This window comes from Pelophylax lessonae (genome assembly GCF_965119305.1).
Source record: "Pelophylax lessonae genome assembly, chromosome: 4".
Classification (NCBI taxonomy): domain Eukaryota; kingdom Metazoa; phylum Chordata; class Amphibia; order Anura; family Ranidae; genus Pelophylax; species Pelophylax lessonae.
In genome coordinates, this window is record NC_138771.1 from 179,017,494 (window position 1) to 179,038,942 (window position 21,449).

General features: G+C 44.4%; 1 protein-coding gene across 1 annotated transcript in view; it reads right to left on the minus strand.

The window, feature by feature from the left end:
- DCLRE1C (DNA cross-link repair 1C) overlaps positions 1–21,449 on the minus strand; it is a 56,069-nt gene that overhangs the window by 12,226 nt on the left and 22,394 nt on the right. The window contains exons 6-10 of the mRNA XM_082255901.1: positions 13,195–13,296; positions 10,944–11,016; positions 10,719–10,859; positions 6,147–6,248; positions 4,937–5,073 (exon numbers count right to left, since the gene is read on the minus strand). Coding sequence (XP_082112027.1) covers positions 4,937–5,073; positions 6,147–6,248; positions 10,719–10,859; positions 10,944–11,016; positions 13,195–13,296 — 555 coding nt within the window. The remainder of the gene's footprint in view (positions 1–4,936; positions 5,074–6,146; positions 6,249–10,718; positions 10,860–10,943; positions 11,017–13,194; positions 13,297–21,449) is intronic.

The window sequence follows — 21,449 nt, forward strand, 5'->3', positions numbered from 1 at the left end:
CGGGAATCTTCTTAGGTGATCTAGAGAAAAAAGGGGCCCTCTCTGTGTCTCTCAATTCTCACTTTACAGCTTCTGAAAGGACCTTGTGTACTGGAAATACACAGTGCTTAACTTCTCCCAGGCCTTGGTACATTTTATCATGAAGAGATAACTAGGCGTTATCTTCCTGGATGTTCATGGTGGTATGGATGGTTTTTAACAGGTCATCCAACTCTTCCAAAGACTGCCTGTATCTGGAGGACATTTTAGCCTTATCCTCTCTCTCCTCACCATCTGACTCTTCTGGGGAGTTACCCCTCTCTTCCTCTGAATCACTAACTTCTCTAGGAGTAGAAGTGGAAGGCAGAGGACCAGATGGTAAATTACTCTGACTGCTAGATTGTACTGCCGGACGTTTGTCTAGATAGGAATGAGAAGATTGAAAAGTATCGACCAGCTCCTTCTGAAAAGAAGTGAGAAGCTCAATGTACTGAGAAGAACAGGCAGAGGACGAAGTTTCCTGTTTAACGAAGTCTGCTATACAAGCCTAACATAGAGGTTTGGTCCAGGAGTCTGTAAGGGTGGCCCTTACAGGAAGGACATTTCTTTTTTTGGAGGAGTAGAGTGCTTGGTTTTTAATGTGGCTTTAGCCTGAAAGAAACCAAGCCACAGAACACATAACCATGAGCTAGGCACATAAAATCCTCCCCCCATCAGACAACCCAAAAACAGTCAAAGGTGCAGGAACAAAAAAAAAAAAAAAAAAAGCAGAATTACCATCACACTTCCAAGAGAGGCCATGTCTCGCCCCTTCCTTCTGCGTTTCAGTGGCCGAAATCTGCTCGTGCCCCGCCGGAAGCCCCTGCAACAGGACATGACATCATCCGCCCCTGGAACCCAGAACGAGTGGAGACATGGACAGCCAAGATGCCTGCCCCAGCCTCCCAGTCTCCAAACCATTAGGCTAGGGCAGGAGCTCCACCCACACTGGCTGGGGAGAAGGAAGAAACTCCGGAACATCCCCCTCCCGTCAGGGAGGGTGCTGGGATGACCCAAGATGCAAAGAGAAAAAGAAAACAAAAAAAGAATGCAAAAAAACACCTTCCCCACCTGGAGAAAGTGTAGCACACCACAGCACTTCCAAAATGGCGGAGGAGACAATACAACTGAGGCCATGGTGAAAGTATCCTGAAGTATTTCCAGTGTTTCCTGGAAAAGTGGGTGGAGCTACTCTCTGCAGGTGCTGTCCTGGAAGACGATTTTGGAAAACTAAGCAAGCCTATGTATAACCCTGCCCCCAACCATCATGCCTACATTTTGTGAGCAAGCATTACGAAAGCAAATAACACAGAGGGGTTAGACCTGTGTCCCTCAATGGACTTCATGAAAAATAACTTATGGAAAGTATAACAATGCTACAGGAATTGTAGAACCTCTAAAACAGCTGTGATGTCTAAAACCAGTTCAACTAACGGGTAGGCAAAATCAACTAAGAGTTCCATGCAGAAGAATATGAATGAACAAATGCCTAAAAGTAGGCTAGATGAAAAAAGGGCCAACCAATTTTGAAACTGCCATGGCCAAGGGCACCAATAATCAATCTGCTGTTTCAAATCAGGATAGATAACACCACAAAGGAGGAAGAAAAAGCTACCAGAAGGATCCATGGGTCCCAAGCAGCGAATGGCCCAACCAACCCTCCACAAAAAACAGCACACTAACTAAACAGAAGAAAGGAAAAAACTAGACCAACAGCTAAGGTGGTCAACAAAATATATATTTACTAAGCCAAGTCTCAGGGTAAAATACAGACATAAGTTAGCCATACACAAGTAGCATTTTATTAGAGATCTTTTGTTTCAAGAATGTTTATTCAAATTTTCATTTGTTAGTGGGGTCAAACTAATGTTTTTCGACTGCAAGCAACACCTTGTTAAAGTGATTCTAAAGGCTCAAGGTTTTATTTTGTGGGGGCACATGGCAAGAGAGAGGGGCCAGGAGCGCCGAGGGACCTGAGAAGAGGAGGATTTTGACTGCAAAATCACTGCACAGAGCGGGTAAGTATAACACGATTGTTGGGGGGGGGGGTTGGGGGGAGTGATGGGGACAGAGGACACTACATCTGAGGGGGGTGCAGGGGACACTATTGTGAAGGGGTATGAACGAAACTGCTTCAATGGGGGGGGGGGGGGGCAGAGTGTGGAGGGGACAGAGGACATTGCTTTGGTGGGGGGGGGGGGGGGGTCAGAGGAGACCACAGTGGGGATGAGTAAATGGTGCAGAGGACACTGCTTTGAGGGGGCACAGGACACTACAATTACAGAGTGGTGTGATGTTAAGGAGGGGCAGAGGATCCTACTGTGAGGTGGGAGGGAGCAGAGAACACTACCCAGAAAGAACCAAAACCCTGTAACCCAGGGGCAACCTATCAGAGGTTGAGATCTGGGGGGAGGGGGGGTAGCTATGTAAAAGAAAAAAATAGGTATCAAGCCCCTAATAAAAACACAGCATAGTGTCCTCCACTTTGCTCATATTTTATTTTAAAAACTTTATTTTTTTCTTTTAAAGGGCTACCCATCCTCATAGATCTCAACCTCTGATAGGTTGGCTACCCCTGGGCTATAGGCTTTTGGTTCCTTCTAGGTGAGAAATGACCTCTGTGTAACATGTTGCACCATGTAGCAGAAGAAAAGTAGCCTTGTCTACTCACAAACCCAGGCACCAGGTTGCCAGAGGTGACAAAGTCAATTAAGGCAGGCAGTGGAACTAGACCAGAGGCCTGATCATCAAACAAGGTACTTGGGAAACAGAAGCAAAAGGATAGCGCACTTTCTGTAGGCTAAATGGAAGCAAAATACGTACAGACCCTGTGCATGCAATACTTCACCTAGTGGATGTGATCAGTGCTCAGTTCCCTCAGCTTTGACCATTACTGCATTTAAAATGGTGGTGGTAGGAATGCTAAAATGGCACCCAATGATACCAGTTGCGAGTTAGCACCCAGTGCTTCTCTCTACGTGAGTGGTCACACCAGAGGCTGGGTCACACCAAAGGCTGTGCCATAGCTCTAGACCTTGAGAGCGATCCTAGGCTACCTAGCACAATACACACAGGTCTGGAAAGCACTACAATGCAGAGCCCAGTGCTAAAGTGCGCCATTTCAGGCTTACCCTTTAATCTTCAATCCAGAGAAGCCTGATTACAGCCTCCAAAGCTGTTCCTAGGGATACACCAATCCAGACAGCTGCTGTGCAGAGACTATCTCAAGCAGCATAAAGTCTTTAATGAAAATCTATGTAACACCTAGTATCTTGATTGAAGAGAAAAAATTATATTTCAAAAAAGGTGTTGATTTTTGTAATTTTTGCGGTTGTAGAGTTACCCCCACTTCCCTATATAACAGTCCAAAGCCAAAAGGGGTACTAATCCTTACCCACTCAATCTGAAAACAAAAAAAAGTTTTGACTGGACATAAACCTTAACATCACCTGATTGAGCGCCGACGCAACGCGTATAGGGGCGGAGCCTGCGTGCTGGATGCCGTTTGTCTTCCTGTATATGCTGACTGCTATGCGCTGTGGAGCGCCTTCCTTGTGAGTACGGTCCCTGATATTGAATAAAGCTGTTTTGCTTAATGATAACAGAGAGCACTAGATCTTTTATTCCTTTTCATATGGTAATCGCTCTGGAGGTGAAAAGGTTCTTTATAGCCTATGTGGTCTGGAGATCCCTGTGTATACTACCACGCTGTTACTGACCCATGATAGGGTCTTGAGTGGAGGTGAGAGACCAATTCACTTGGTGGTGGGATTGCACAGTTCACTGAAAATTCTACACAGGATCACTTTTTTGAACACATGGGAGTTGATTTACCTATTGACCTATTTTATATGGACACTTATGGACACTGATTTATAAGTTTATCCAATCACTGATTAAGATTCTTTGATTGGCGCATCACTATTATTGGTTTATTGAGTTTGTATTGTGAGGTGTGAGCACAGTGAGTGTATGCTGCCGGTCTCTTCATTGATTACTTATTATTTGTTACTCACTTAGAAAGTGCACTGTTGCTTTATTGCACATTATACTCTATGCACGTTTAGAAGTCACTTTTGTGGTTGCGCTGATAGCTTTTCGTTTCATATTTAAATGTAACATGTACCCCAACCCTTATACCCCTAAACCCCTTGCCCCAATATTGAACTGGTCTGGTACCCTAAAGTTTTTGCACCTGCCAGGCAATTTAACAGTACCTATCTGCCCTGACTGACAATCAGGGCAGATAGGCATTAGAAAAGACAGACCTCCACATTTTTGACACGCTGGCTACTGTAATGGTGGACATTGGGAAACAACAGCTATATGATTTTCATAACATTTTATGTTCTATTATTGTGTCTGTATAGGCTGTTTCTTTCACCGAATGGAAGCATGGCATACATGTAAGTATTACCAAGTAAGCATATTGTTATTATTGTTACTATTATTAATATTACAGGGATTTATACAGCCCTGAAAATGTACACAGCACTTAGCATACTGTAAATTCACATCAGTCCCTACTCTCATGGAGCTTACAATCTATGGTCCCCATCTCACAATATATATATATATGTATACTGTATATACATATAAATATGTATACTGTACATACATTACCCACACATCTACTGTATACCTATATGCCTTATATAGCTAAATATAAAATTTAAAATAAAAAAAATAAAAACATGCACAGACAGACATTAATTTACGGAGGATCTACTAGAACGAATCTTCCCTGAAAATGTATAGCTGATGTTTTAGTAGAATTGGGTGGTTTTAAATTGTACATTACAGCAGACCAGGAGCACCAATGAAATTAGTTGCAGTTGACTGTGTAGCTAGCCAGCGATATGCTACATTTTTCTACAGATACATAAAAGAAGATAAGAAATGTCATACGGACACACACCTTGCAATCACACTGGTTTTTCTTGTCCTCTCACCAAACCACATAGTTGATGGTTTAATGCTAATAATGCGTAAAGGGACTCCATCATCTGAAAACATTCCACAAGGCAATCTGTTACCTCGCATGAATTCTTCATTCTTTTTTGAAAGAGAAAACAAAAAAAAGATGAAACATTTTGATGCTTCTTTAATAGAAATATTAGAAAATAATTATTTGTATTAGGTACAGTTAAAAAGTCAACAGTGAAGTGAATTGTACACTTTAAATGGTATACATTACTGCTGAATGTAACAATGTGGAAATTCCTAGACTAGAGACATACCTGGCAGTTATCTCTTGCTTCAAAGTTTTTAGGGTCACTGACTTGGAACAAGTATGTATTTCAGAAAACTGGAGGATAGTCAGAAGCCCTTATCTGCATACATGTCAGGGTGCAATGCAATGAAGCCAAGCAGCCGGGGAATTAGAATATTTAGGAGAGTCAACAATAGCAAACAAAAGTGGCAAATGTTTGTGTGACTATATTGGAGGATGTAGGTTTATGCTGGGTTTAGGAAGGGAGTGCATACCCCAAATTGTGTTGTGGTGCATTGGATGAGACGACACTGCGCCATAACTGGACTGATACTGGTGTGATACGCTGCTTACATTTCTTCCATTTTTGTGAATATGCATTTGGCTTTACTGTTTATTACTTAATAAATCTTTTGGTAATGCACTAGGCATTTGCACACTCCTGTTTGTGCTTCTTTGCCGGAGCCTGAGCCCAAACACCAACCTGCTATCCAGCCTGATTAGGGATTAAGGGTAGAGCGCAGTGAATTCATTTATTGCAAGTCCTAACTTTGATCCCTTTAAATAGTATAGCAGCTTAGAATCTTCACATTAGACACTTATGGGTGTTTGGGAAACCCCCACCAATCCTTACTGACCTCGTACATTGTAACCCATTAGTTACAGAAAACATTAGTGACCTAGGGGCCAGTGGGAGAAACAATAGAAGGGAATCACGCTGCCAACACACCCAGAATGTGTGAAATGCTGAATATTCTTCAACTACCATAGCTTTTGAAAACATTGTTAGGAGATGCAGCAGCCCAGACTCCAGGAAGTAAGTATTATTTTCGGAAGGAAAAGATTTTAGGAAATTATTTTAGAGACAGAGCTGCTATAAAGCACGTACATACTGTACGATATGAAATACAATTACCAATGGATGCCGACAGGCATGAATCTGTGTCCTGCAATTGGTTGTCACATGGCAAAGAATTTCAGGCATGTTCTTAAACATGTCCAGTTTGTTCACATGTATCTGAAAAAAAAAAAAAAGATGATGATAGTAATAATATAATTATTAAAAATGAACAATTATTATTATAATAATAATAATAAAAATAATAACAGAGCTCTAGTCCCCCCCCACAAAAAAATAAAAATAAAAGTCAGCAGCTACAAATACTGTAGCTACGGACTTAATATTAGGACACTTACCTGTCCAGGGATCCCGCAAAGTCCGCACCCCAGCCGATTTTTTAATCGGCTCTCAGGTGCTGCCGCCAACATTCCTTCTAAGGGAAACTGGCAGTAAAGCCTCGCTGCTTCACAACCAGTTCCCTACTGTGCATGCGTGAAGCCCGCTGCACTCTCTGAATGGACCGGCGGCGGGGGAAGATGGAGAGGGGCCATGGTGAGGTTTCCAGTAAGTGGAGACCGGTACCTGTCAAAAACAGGGGGTGGGAGGAAGCGAACAAGCAGAGATTCCCCTTTTGGGGAACCTTTAGTCACTAACTGCCACAAAACCCACTCCCGTGGCCACTGGCAACCTAAACAGCTGCACCCTTGGCCACTAACCTATGACGCAACAGTGACTTTAGCCACTGTACCAATGTACTGCTGTCACGGATATGGGGATACATCATGGACACCCCCAGATGAATATTTTAGTTTTGAGCAAATATATATTTTTCTACACATCAGGCCAACATTTATTGAACTCAGAGATAAGGAAATATTATCCAAATACAAGTAGTAAGTGTACTCTTACTTAAAGTGACTGTAAAGGTTTGTGTTTTTTTTTTTAATCAACAAACATGTTATATTTATCTGCTCTGTGTAGGGTTTTGCACAGAGCAGCCCCGGATCCTCCTTTTGTGGGGTGCCCCGTCGGAGCTCCTGGCTCCTCCTCTTCATCAGGTGCCCCCACTGAGAGACACTTTCTATGGGAGCACCCATGCGGGCGGGCTCACAAGTCCCGCTGCTGCGTCCATTGACACAGTCAACAGGACTTGGCCTGGCCCCCGTGTCACTGGATTTGACCGACAGCGGCCAGAGCCAATGGCTCCTTCTGCTATCAATCTATCAAATGAGGACCCGAGACAGCGGCTGGAGTCGCTGGGCTCGTGCTTGTCACTGGAACGATTGGTTTTAGGTAAGAAAAAAGGAGGGGTCTGGGGGGCAGCTAAAGCACAGAAGGTTTTTCACCTTAATGCATAGAATGCATTCAGGTGAATAACAATGAGACTTTACAACCCTGTGAATCTTGGTGTACTATGTGTATTTCTCCAGATCGGTTTAGTAATCTAAGCATGAAATGTTTCCTTAGCACAGGGTTCGACAAACCCAGGTCGCCATGGCAAACAAAAGCCGCATCCTGGCGCCTGGGTCGCCACTAGCCCACTCACTGCAACTCCCGAAGCCCCGGACATGCAGCTCAGAGTGCCGGGCAACTGATCCTTTTCTTCCCCCCCATGAATGGGGTGCACCACAACTACCCTGCAAGTGCATGCAATGAACATGGCTGGGGCATTGTGGGTCTGCATTTTCAGAGTTAAAACAGGCAGTGAGTAAATTACATATTGCCCCCTCACTGCTTGTCAAACACCATGATAGATAGCCTCCCAGCCAAATGAGCCCTTAAAGTCCTGTTAGCCCCACTTTCTTTCGAGTTCCCCTAGAGCCCCATAGTTTCATGTATTCCAACAGAGCCAAGTTCCCCTCCTTCATCCCACTGACATACAGTAGATGCCAAATTAGTCCTCCTCAGATTGACACAAGTGACGCAGTAGGATTATCATGATAATATGATGATGATTATTGAAGGACAGTGAAATGCTTAATTAGGCCTCTATCACACAAGGATGGATGACAAGTCTGTGTCCACTCAGTTTATGCAGAGAGGCCACGGATCGAGCCAACTCTGCTCTATGGGCAGTTGGGCGTAAATGGACTCCGCTGTCTGTTTTCACCCAACTACCCTCCACTCTGCCTAGACATAGGAGGACATATCTCCTTCTGTTTTTTTTTTTGTGGATGGCAATGGAGGTAGGCAATGAGCAGGATCAGGGGGTTGGGTTTCGGGCCCCATCAGGTTGGCTGTACGGGGCCCCATGATTTCTAACAGCAGCCCTGTCCTTGGAAAGTTTATGGTGTGCTGTGAGGTGGTGTAGGGGAGATATGGCAGTTGGATATGCTTTGGAAGAATCCTTATTTGTCCCCTGATAAAGCCCTGTGTACCATCAACAATTACCACACTTTATGTACAGCTGGGCTCCAGTATTTTATGGTGACCAGAAACCCACCAGAGCAATGAATAGAATCACCACGGGGGGCACACATGTAGGCAGAAAGTGGCTGCAAAGAGACAGCAGAAGATCAGCAAACACTGGGATACTTCTTTCATCCTTTTTTGCATTTTATTTAAAGTGTCATCAAGGTTTCATTTAGATGTGCAGTTGGGTGGTAAAAATGTGCAGTAGAGACATGTTTTTGTCACCACCAATGGCCACCCTTAAGCTGCAATAGGCAGCAGATGAGGGTGTTTTATATGCTGCAGTGATGATGCACGGTGTTACATTAGAGTTATTGACTGGCCGCTCTGCTGTAAGTAAGTTAGGATTAGGGGGCGCAAATTACTTGCCTTGCCCCAGGTGCTGACAGCACATGCTATGCTAAAAAATAAAAATCCTGGCTCCTAATTTTTTTAGCTGGCTCCTTGATTCAAACCAAATTTGTCAAGCCCTGCCTTAGCAGGAGATTCCTGTGATAAAGACCAGTCATTGCTGCCCTCCCACCTTATCCAGGGTGATTGGTCTTGTATCTGCCCCCCTAGTTTCCTACTTGCAGCCTGTAGTGGGTGGGCCCGATAGGTCTCTCCCACAACTCTGCACAGGTTATATGTAGCACAGTGGTAATGTCACATCTACCTTTACAAGGTAATATCAGTGTTTGCAAAGTTATTTTGTATTTTGAATTTGCAGTATATTCTTTGTGGCTATTGAAGAATACATTTTAATCAAAATTTTTGTACCCAACAGCTTTAAGCACTTGATGTACCAGTACATTGCTGGAATTCAAGTGGTTATACTGGGATGATGCCTGAAGCTACAGGTTAATTCCATCCCACTGGGAGACCCAAGTGCTCTGCTGGCTGACCATAGAGCTGAACAGGGACCAGAAGGGCTCTGATCATCTCTATGGTATAGGAAGCCGAAAGTGATGGAGTATTTCATCAATTGCGGTTTAGCAATTGTGAACGAACCCTGATGGGAAGTTTAAAGAAGTATATACCTAGAGTTTCCAGAGAGCTTTTTTTTTTTTTTTACTACTCTGCAAAGTATCCTTATCCTTTTAATTAAGAACAACAACAAAAGTTAGCAATTCAGCAATTTGGAGGTACAGTATTCGAAATTTGACCTTCAATAAGCCCAAGCCCAATGAATAAGGGAAAACAATCACACTGCGAGAACATTTATATCAGGTATGTCCAACCTGCGGCCCGGAACAGCAGGCAATGCGGCCCACTGCCTCCAGACAATTTTTCTTTTTTGCTGGGGAGGAAGGACTCCTACCACCATGACCACTTTAAATCACTGAAGTGGTCATGGTAGTTGTACCTTTAGTATCTCTGTCAGAAGAAGTAAACCTCTGTATACGGATTCCATTTCATTATCTTCTAGCTGTGTTAAATTAGTGCGCGAAGGTGGGGTGCGCAGCAGCACAGGAAGGGCGCTGTGGCGTTTTATTACTTATACACCTTAACTATAGTATATATTTTATATGCGGCCCGAGAGAATTCCTCTACACTTAATGTGGCCCAGAGAAACCAAAAGGTTGGACATCCATGATTTATATAAAAATAGAGCCAAGGAATAATGGAAGGGATGCCAACAAGCAACAATCATCACTAGAAGCCAATCAGGTTTGCTGCAGTTTTATATTTATCTGTATATTTAGCTTTTTGCCTGGAATTCAGCTTGCTTTTAGATATTTGCTTTGCTAGCATCAGAGAACAGTCAGAGGCTATTTAGCCTTTTTGAACAAAGGTTAGATTGTGTACAAGTAAAGGCTTTCATGAACTCGAATGCCAGAAAAACATTATGCTGGCCTTACACTGCTCAAATACAGACCATTCCATACCCAAAATTCAAGTAGTGTATGGCCCTGTCAGCACCACACCATTCAACAAATCCTATTTGCCCCATGTTACAGGTTACATCTTAAATATGGCTAACATGCTGTAAAAGGAGAAGTTACCCTTTATAAGAGCTCTACTCCTCAAGGCGGTTACTAAGGTAGCCATCGTATCACATCGTGAAGACTAGACATTGCCATCTAGACACACAGCTTGGAAAATGCAATGCTCCTTCAGCTTTGCACAGGATGTAAATATTCCTTGTCTCTCTCCAACGCTCTTTGAGGAAAGAGATTTTAGGCATTACCAAGGCAGTGCTAAATTGCCAAGATTTAAATAATAAAGCATGATGAAATAAGATGAGACTCTCACCTTTGCTCCAAATTCCTCACTCAGGTTTGTGAATAAATACTCATATCCATAAGCTGCTTTGCAGTTAAACCAAACAACATGATGAGGACTCAGTGTTATCCAGCTGTGTACCAATTCCAAAATTCCAGATAAACATTCCTCCTACAGTAAGCAAAACCAAATATATGAAATTTCATGCAACATTAAAAAATAAAATAAAAAAGAAATATATTAAAATAGACTTACTCTGCTAGGAATCTGGTAAAATTTAGGATCGCAGAAGGTTGTATCCAAATAAATGCTATCAATCTCTTTTACCCTAGAAAAAATAGTAAAACTATTAAGATGAATAATAGTACTAAGTGACATTTGGTTGGCTGAAAATTAGGCAATTTTTTTTCTTTATTTCAAATACCGAATTTAGAAATTACTTACATTGCACAATAGTTAAAACTTTTGCAACTTTGCATTTTAATTATTACTTTTAATTGTAACTAAAAGGTAAAGCCCCCCTCCCCCCATTCTGGATAGAGTAATGGAGGGTTATAACCCGTCAGTTTATTATTTTTTGACATTTGTGTCTCATTGGGAAAGGGGGTGGGGGGTGGAGGTTGCTTTCACTTCTTGTTCCATAGTCGAAGGAAGGAAGGAAGACAAAGTCTCTCCAAAAGTGAGCGATTCCCAGGTGTCACCAGAACTAGTCTCCCAACTGGAAGATTTCCCCTCTATTACATAGTTACATAGTAGTTGATGTTAAATAAAGACAATAGTCCATCCAGTTCAACCTGTGTAGGTGTGATCGTTTCGCATACCCCTGAAGGTTTTTATCCATGAGATGTATGTCCAGAAGTCTTTTAAAAGTAGCCATTATTAGTGTTTGGATGTCAACCCAAAATTTGGGATTTTCTTTTACTTTCACTTTGGATGATAATGGTAAACAGGACAAAGAGAGAGGGTGAATCTCCCTTAGACCCCCTTTCACACATGCGGACTGTTCAGATCCGCCTATCAGTTTTTCAGGCGGATCTGAATGGATGCCCCATGCATCTCTATGGGGCATCGGATGTCATCGGAGACATGTCCGCTGACATCCGATCCGATCCTGTCCGTCAAATCCGAACGGATGGAAACCCTATTTTGCATCCCTCTGGTGGATCTCGGATGAGAACGGACAGGCGGTCTGTACTCATCCGATTCCCCCATAGAGGACAGCGGGGATCTGACACCTCCCAACATCTGCCTGCTTAGCAGGGATTGGCCGATCGAACCGCTCCGTCGACGGAACGGAGCCGTGTGAAAGGGGCCTAACGGGGCAGATACAAACCTGACAGGTGTTCTAATTCATCTCCAACTTTATCCAAAACTAAAAGAAAAAAAAGTTTTGCCTTTAATAACACTAAAGAAAAAAAAAAAAGAAAAGTGATTTTCTGTATAAAAATAAATTTTGAAATCTTGTGCAAACTCAGTAGTTTGTCAAATATGTAAAAAAAAAGTTTTTTTTTGTTTGTACTTAATGTAAAATGGATTTTTCATTGAGTTAATTGGGAACTTGGCAGATTAATAATGGCTTTTGCCCTGATAATGAAGAAAAAAAAAAAAAAAACACTATACCCATACACCAAGCATTAACTATCCCATTTTAGCCAGGCGTTTTCAGGGGACGACATATTTTTCCCCCTTGTTCATTTTTTAAAGTTTAACTTCTCCTTTAAAGCCTAATTCAAAGTTCCTTGTGACTTTAGATAGTTTATTTGGATTAAGCTGGTCCATTGGATCTATTTTATTCACTAACAGAAGTGCCTGTTAGTGGGATGGGAGCTGGATAAACCTTTTTTCCCCACACTTCCTGTATTCTCTCTCTCCCTCTCAGCTGCTTGCAATGTGGGTACCCAAGAAGGCTCATGGATAGGCCCGCCCACTCTCTCTCTCCTCATTGACTCACTGGGAGCCAATAACTCCCACAGCCAATGAGGATGGACAGTTCCTGGAGAGCAGAGGGTCTTGTACACATAGTTGGATCAAGATGAGGCTCAAGTAAGTATTAGGGGGGCTGCTGCACACAGGTTTTTTACCTTCATGCACAGAATACTTGAAGGTAAAAAAAATAATTCAGGCTTTACAAATATTTTTATTTTTTATATTTTATATCTAAAGACAGTTTAGCTTTTAGACTTGCTTCCTTTATCCTCAAAGAGAAAAGAATGGTGTTTTAAATCGCACATGCACCAAAATCTCTTTCAACAAAAAAATGTGAATAAAAGATACTCAACATGTTGACAGGAAAAGTAGCAGGGGGTTTGGGTACTTAACAGTCGATTCCACAACAACTTTGGTCATGGTGACTGGTAAACATTACAACGGCTTTCCCACACATCACACTATATTACTCATCAGCAACCATAGGCCTGAGATCATATACACTACATGTACGCATCCTCCGGATTGTTAAACCGCATGAGGCATGTATAGAAAAAGAAATATGCTGTATTCTATGCACCTGTTTCCTGAATGTAAAAGCTCCATACGCGCCACTTCTCCTTTTGCCAGTCTGAAATCTCCCGTATACAACACGGTGCCATTTTGTCCTTGGAACAAAAACCTGAAAGGAATTGAAAAATGTTAGCGTAAAAGATGTTTCAAATAGTGGAAGAAAGGAAACAATTGCTCAATATAAAGCAGTATTCAACCCAAAATCAAAGATGTAATATATTGCGGCTTACCAGTAATCAGATGTGGCTGCTGCATTAGTTTTATTTTTTTTAGGCTTTTTTATCCTCTGTTTCACCTGGTGATCTGGCCAGTAACACACCTCCTGTATTAGAGTGCTTCCACCAAGAGTGGGTACATTTGGGCAGCAGCACTGGCAGTCTAAGGCAGCCTTTTGGCACCCTGGGGTGCCTCCTGGGTTCTTCAAGGGTGCTTTGGCAAAACACCCAATTGTCCAAGAAATATTGGAGGAAAATGTACAAGGTCATAGGATAAAGAAACTCCTTTCTCCAGGAGAGGCGCCACATTCAGGGCAAAGCAGTGCCTATAAAGAGGCAACATGAATTTCAAACAGGGTTCCAAGGCACCCTGAAGTGCCATCTGGGTTCCTTAGAGGTGCCTAAAACTGCCCCAAAATGGTCAACAAACTAGTGGGATGATCAAGTCTGCCTTTTACACAAAGCCACAGCATTTTGTTGTATAGAAATACAACCTTTAGCCCTATGTGGGCCAGCTGCTGGCATCCTAACAACTTATGATGCCATAGGTTGATAATCAGGACATTGGGCGCCTGACGGCATCCTTGTTTGCCCCTTTGCTGTTGCTCGGTCAGCATTGAGGTCATATTAGCAGAGTGAGGAGGAGAAGAGAGAAAGTTTTAAATAGTAGTCAGTACCAATGTGCAAAGGTGGAAGAACAAATCACCTCTAACGTTGGGTATCCTACATGTGGATACTGCTACAATATGTAAAACTATTAGTTTAGCGTTTTATATTTTAGAATGGGGTGCCATAAGATTGTGCAGAATTTAAAATGGCGCCTTGACTGAAAAAAAGGTTGAAAAACACTGGTCCAGGGAGTGTTAGAGAGTATTAGCAGATTTAAATACACTAACAAACTGTAGCTAAACTCCAGTTAACACTTTAAGCCCCGGTTCACACTGATGCGGTGCAGGATACCACATATAATCCGTACAGGAATTGCAGCACATTCCTGTGCGATAGAAGGAAGGCCAATGCGCACCAATGGGGTGTGAGACGTATGGGGTGAAATGGATATGTAAAATATAAATAAATCAAGTAAGTAGATATATTGCAAAAAAAAGCAGCCAATTGTGTAGTGTCACCACGTACGTTATTTTCATTACATTCCTGTGCGAATAATTTGTGGTGTCTCCGGAGTGCGATTTGAGCCATGGATTCGTATGGCTCAATCGCACCAGACTGGCGCAGGACCCTTTTTTGTCCACACCAGATTTGGACCACATAGGTGTTCACACCCCTGCGATCCGATTCTGCAAATCGATTTCCTTCATTAACTTAACATACACTCTGCAATTGGTTCGCATGAGCAGGTTGCGATTTTGATACGGTGCGGAATCTGCAGCGAATTCGCACCGTGTCTAGTGTGAACCGAGGCTAAAAATGGATTTTTGTAAGAACTTACCGTAAAATCCTTTTCTCTTAAGCTCATTGACAGACGTAGTCTTCTTGATTCTCAAGAGCTGGGTTATGTTGTCTCCGCAGGAGTAGGACTAGGCAGAATGACAAAAACGTTCTGGCTCCACCCTAGGGGGCAGTCCCTGAGGGTATATCCTCCCTCTCTCTGCTACAGGGAATCAGTTCTGTTTAAAGCAGTACAGAGAAATTAACCCAACCCAACTCAATGATAGAGGGGCGGGTACTACGTCTGTCAATGAGCTTAAGAGAAAAGGATTTTACGGTAAGTTCTTACAAAAATCAATTTTTCTCTATCGCTCATTGACAGACGTAGTCTTCTTGATTCTCAAGAGCTGGGACATCCAGAAGCAGTGCCACAAATGAGGGGTGGGATTGAGAAAATCAAATCCAATCTAGTAGGCCCAACCGGTGCCAAACTAGAAGTTTTAAAGGCTCATTATAAACAAAGAATGAGACTAAAGAAAAATTTTCCAACGGAAAAAAACCCTCGAGGTAGACCACTGGTCTCCTCAAATTGCGGCCTGCAAAACCTTGCGGCCAAATGAGGCATCAGACGATGCCATTACATCAACTTTATAATGTTTAGAGAAGGTATGCACCGACGACCAGGTAGCCGCCTTGCACACCTGGACCACTGACGCCTGATGGCGAAAGGCCCATGACGCACTAAGTGCCCGAGTGGAGTGCGCCTTAACAGGGAACGGGGGCTCCCGACCCTTAATAGAATAAGCCTGTACTACCGTCTGTCTGATCCATTTGGAAATGGTCGCGGCAGATGCAGGCAACCCCTTTTTGGGTCCATCTGGGATCACAAAAAGTGAATCCGTCTTGCGAAACGAGTCTGTCGTTTTCAAGTATACCCTGATCGCCCGGACCACATCCAAGGAGTGCAAAGCAAATTCCCCAGGATGACTGGGCTTAGGACACAGGGAAGGTAATACAATTTCTTCATTCAGATGAAATTCTGAAACTACTTTTGGTAGGAAGGATGGATTCGGACGAAGAACCACCTTATCTCTATGAACCACCAGATATGGTGAACGACAAGATAATGCGGCCAGTTCTGACACCCTGCGTGCAGAAGTAATAGCCACCAAGAAGGCCACCTTCTGGGACAACGTGGGTAGAGGAATCTCCCTAATATCTTCAAAGGGAGGTTTCTGAAGAACCGACAACACTAAATTAAGATCCCAGGGGGGTAACGGCGCGTGCACTGGCGGAGCCAGATGTCGCCCCCCCTGGATGAAATTCCGCACCAAGGAATGAGTAGCCAAAGGCTTCTGAAAGAAGATGGCTAATGCTGAGACCTGACCCTTGATAGTACTCAAGGCCAGTTTCTGCTCAACCCCTTGTTGCAGAAAAGCCAATATTCGACTAATCGAATAAGACCGAGGACGGAACCCCAAAGGTTCACACCATGCAATGTAGGACTTCCATGTGCGATGATAAATCTTTCTGGAAGTCGCTTTCCTTGCTTCAACTAGAGTAGGAATAACTGAAGCTGACAAACCTTTGTCCTTCAGCACCTGGGTCTCAATAGCCAGGCCGTTAAAGCCAGCAATCGTAAAGCAGGATGGAAGATCGGTCCCTGAGACAGTAGATCCTCTCTGAGAGGAAGTCTCCACGGGACGTCCGCCACCAGTCTGACCATGTCGGCGTACCAAGCTCGACGAGGCCAGTCCGGAGCTACCAGGATTACTGGGATTCCTTCCTCCTCTACCCTGCGAAGAAGTCTTGGCAGTAACGCGAGAGGAGGGAAGGCATATATTAGCTGGTATTGCCCCCACGGGGCGATCAGTGCGTCTGCGGTTTCTGCTAGAGGATCGCGGGAGCGAGCCACGAATCTCTGAACTTTCCTGTTGAATCGTGATGCCAACAGATCCACATCCGGGGTGCCCCACCGTAGGCACAACTGGTGGAAAACGTCTGGATGGAGGGACCATTCCCCCTGATCCAGGGTCTGACGGCTGAGATAATCTGCCTGCCAATTCTCCACCCCCGGAATGAACACCGCAGAGATTGCTGGAACAAATCGTTCCGCCCAGCGAAGAATGCAAGCCACTTCTTTGGCCGCTCGGACACTCTTGGTGCCCCCCTGGTGATTGACATAAGCCACGGCCGTGGCATTGTCCGACTGGATCCGAACCGGGCTGCCCTGGAGCTGCTCGGTCCAGTGAATCAGACAAAGTCTGATCGCTCTCAGTTCCAATACATTTATCGGTAATCTGGATTCTTCCGGGGACCAAAGTCCCTGGGCAGATAATTGACCGAGAATTCCTCCCCATCCGGATAGACTGGCATCCGTGGTCACTATCGTCCAATATATTGGCAGAAATGACTTTCCCTGGCTGAGCATTGGAGACCGAAGCCACCAAACCAGAGACTCTCTGGTCTGTTTGCTCAATCGTATCTGATTGTCCAGGGATTCCGGATTCCGATTCCATCTGAGGAGAATCTCTTGCTGAAGAATTCGGGTATGGGACTGGGCAAATGGGACTGCTTCGAATGAAGCCACCATCAACCCCAGAACCCTCATGCAAGTCCGAAGGGAAGACCAGCTGTTGGACAGTAACAACTGGACTGCTGATTGAATCTTTCGAAGTTTCCCTACCGGAAGAAACACTCTTGTCCTGACTGTGTCTAGAATTAGACCCAGATATTCGAGCCTCTGGGTGGGAACCAGAAAAGAGTTTTGCTGGTTCACCAGCCACCCGAATTCCTGTAAAGAAATCATAGTAATTTCTATGTTTTGTAGCAAGGTCTGAGGAGACTCTGCATGAAGCAGAAGATCGTCTAGGTAACCTAGAATCGATATACCTCTTTGGCGCAGAAGTGCCAACATTGGGGCCAACACTTTTGTGAAGACCCGCGGAGCCGTGGCGAGACCGAAAAGTAACGCCACAAACTGATAGTGGTTCTCCTCTACGGAAAAGCGTAGAAAAACGCTGATGTCCTGCGAAAATGGGAATGTGAAGATAGGCGTCCTTGATGTCTATGGACGCTAGGACATCCCCTGGATGCAGGAAGGCTGCTACCGTGCGAATGGACTCCATTCTGAATCTTCTTATGTTGACGAAAGAATTGAGTGCTCTTAAGTCCAGAATTGGACGCACTTTGCCCTCTTTCCTGGGTATTGTAAACAGGTTTGAATAAAACCCTTGAAACCGTTCTGTCCAAGGAACGTGGACTACCACTCCTTGTTGTAGTAGATCTGTGACTGCTCTCCGCAGATCTTCTAGACGATCCGGAGATAGTCGGATATTGGAAGGGAAGAATCGCGCCGGTGGGAGAGATCGAAACTCGATCTTGTACCCTGACTTTATGATCTGGAGGGGGCGGGCTTTTGCTTGCCCGACCAACGACCCCTGACGCCTCCTGTAGGAACCTTGGAGGACTTCGTTTTTTCACCCGCTGGACGAAAAAACCTCTTGTGAGCAGAAAAAGAAGGCCCTCGTCTTTGACGAGTTCCTCTACCTTTAAAATTTGCGGTAAAAAGGTGCTTTTTCCACCGGTGAGATCCTTAATGATCTCATCTAAGTTGGCTCCAAATAGACGTTCTCCTGAAAAGGGGATATTAGCCAATGCTTTTTTGGAACCTTGGTCGGCTATCCAACCTTTTAGCCACAGTGTACGCCTGAGAACCACTGCTGAGACTGATGCTCGCGCCATTAATGGAGTGGCGTCTAACGCCGCATCACATACAAACTGTAACCCCTGTATCATTTGTTCCAACAAATCTGATACCGCCTGAGGGACTTCTTCTAAGTCCCGGCGTAACCACTTGGTCCATTCAGTTACAGCCTGCGAAACCAGACCAATAGCAATTATTGGCCTGAAAGCTGATCCAATCAATGGTGCGAGACATAGCTTCTATCTTGCGATCCACTGGATCTTTAAAAGACGGAGCGTCTTCTAAAGGAATAACCGTGGCTTTATTCAATCTAGCAATTGGTGAATCCACCACAGGTGGTTCTGTCCATTTCTTAATAAGGGTTTCCTCAAACGGATAACGCCTGTCAATGCGTTTGGAAATATTAAAAGTGCGTTTTGGCAGACGCCATTCTTCATCGATTGGATTGCCAAAACATTTGGGCAATGGAAAAACCTTTGCCACTTTGATGCGCTTTTTAGTCCCAAAAGGGATCTCAGTTTCAGCTATTTCTGATGGAATACCCTGTAACCTTAAAGTCTCTTGAACAGATACAATGAGTGCGTTTACCAACGCTTCCTCTCGGGCTATGGCAGATGCCGAAACATCCTCCTCACTGTCTGAAGAGACAGGACCCGAGACACCAATACCAGATGAAGTACCTGCAACTGCAGAAATAGGCTCAGAGTCTGAATCCGAGGTTTCAGATAATAAGGGGTTAGGCGGGGGTCGCTTTCTTGCGCCCTGTCCCTGACAAGCCACTTCCACCCGGGACACAAAAGTTTCCATAATGGCTGACAAAGATTCAATTGTCAATGGGGTGCTGGAGGATCCCGCAGACCCCTCGAGGGGATCCGGAGGAGATACATGAGTGGCAGGGTCCATGTTAATACAGGACACTTTTGCCAGCAATAAACAAAAAAACTTTTTTTTTTTTTTTTTTGTGTGTCTCCCCCTAGCGCAATAGCGCCCCTCAGAGTACCTGCTTCTCGATCCCAGAGAGAGAGAGAGGGACCCCCCAAGGCTCACCAACCGATGCAGTGCAGTTTCCAACAAACTGCAGCCAGCGTCTGTCTTACACAGACTGGAAGGAGCTGTTTGCTTTTTCCCGGGCAGAAGGCGTGGCTCCGCCCCCTGTGTACGCCTTCCGGCGTTCCCAGCCCTCCACGAGGAAGCTGGGCTCACAAAACATGGCCGCCCCCATAGAAGAGACATAAGACTCCAAAAACATGGCGGCCGGCGTGACCTGAGGACATACATGCATTCGGTCTACGGCAAAATGGCGGCGGACCGCCGATATCGTCTTCCCAGCACATCCACCTGCACTCTGCTGAGAGGTGACATATGGATCTACAGAGATACACTGCACATAAGGTAGGATTATACCTCCTATGTTTGCTGTAATGTTACAGTCTGCTGGGTAGAGTGTTAGCTCTTGAACCAAGTCCACTTCCCACAAACACATGCTGTATTACAAGGGGGACTTGTAAGTGTCAGATATATACTGACCATATATGGAGGGGCCCATAATATATACTGCCTCATAAATGAGGAAAAAAAGGGAACGTTTTACTCACCATACCGAACCGACAGGCACCCTCTCTTCATAATACCCTCTCCACCGAGGTGGGGGTTTGTGGACGCCTCGACTCTCTGGTCCTGGCGTCCAAGCGAGCTTTTAACTCGCAAAGTCAGTCCCTTTACTGGGACTCCGTCGCGGCCGACTCAGCGCACTGGTCTGCACGCGCCTTTTAGGCAGAAACCGGGGTGACCACTGGATCTCACATCCAGCCCGTCGCCCGGCCCCGCATACTTACTTGAATATGTCGCGGCCGACCAAGCGCAATGCCTGGTCTGCACGCGCTCGTAGGCCGGCTGGGGTGACCACAAGTGTCGCCCAGTCCGGCATTTTTGCTTGAAGATCTCACAGGAAAAAAAACACTGGAGAAAACTACCTAAAAAATGTCTTTTTCTTAAAGAAAAAAAGTCTTGCCAGGACCAAAAGATCCCAGCAAGGAACTTAGGTCCTTACTCCTGACTAGACAGAAAAAAACTGATTCCCTGTAGCAGAGAGAGGGAGGATATCCCCTCAGGGACTGCCCCCTAGGGTGGAGCCAGAACGTTTTTGTCATTCTGCCTAGTCCTACTCCTGCGGAGACAACATAACCCAGCTCTTGAGAATCAAGAAGACTACGTCTGTCAATGAGCGATAGAGAAAAGCAGTTACAGCAACAGGTTTTTTTTTCCCCTTTTGGGATAAAGGTTTTACATATATAAATAAAACCGATCATTGTAAGCACCCCTGTCCGTAGTAAATGGTTTGTCTCAACCCTGTAATTGATACATCTGCAAGAGCTTTCTTCGTTTGAAAAACAACAGACTTACTGACTGGATCAGGAGATGAAAATAATTGAAATAAAGCTTAAAAAAGTAGACAAATGCTGCTGTCACATCTAAGAATTGGTAAGCTGCAATACAATAAGGGCCGGTTCACATTATTGCGAGTGCGGCGATTGCATGTAATTCGGAGTGCACTGCTCCTTCATTACATGCGATCTCATGTGCGGATGCAAATTCAGCCATACACTTTGTATGGCTGAATTCGCACTGTATCCGCACCAAAGACACACATGACCCTTTTTTTCAGCCGCATCAGGATCGGATCGCACAGTGGTTCACACTTGTGCGATCCGATCCTGTGCGAACTGTCAGATAGCACTGCGATATGCGATCAAACTGGGGGTGTCGTTACCATTTAATTTACACCCCCAGCGTATCGCATATGTCAGTGTGAACTGCCAGATGTGCGGGAACAGGCTGCGAATTCGCAGCCTTCCCGCATCGCACAAGTGTGACCCGAGACTAAAGGTTTGCTTTTAGGTTGAATACTGCTTTACAAAAGGTCTTGTTAATTAAAATATTTTAATCAAATAGTTG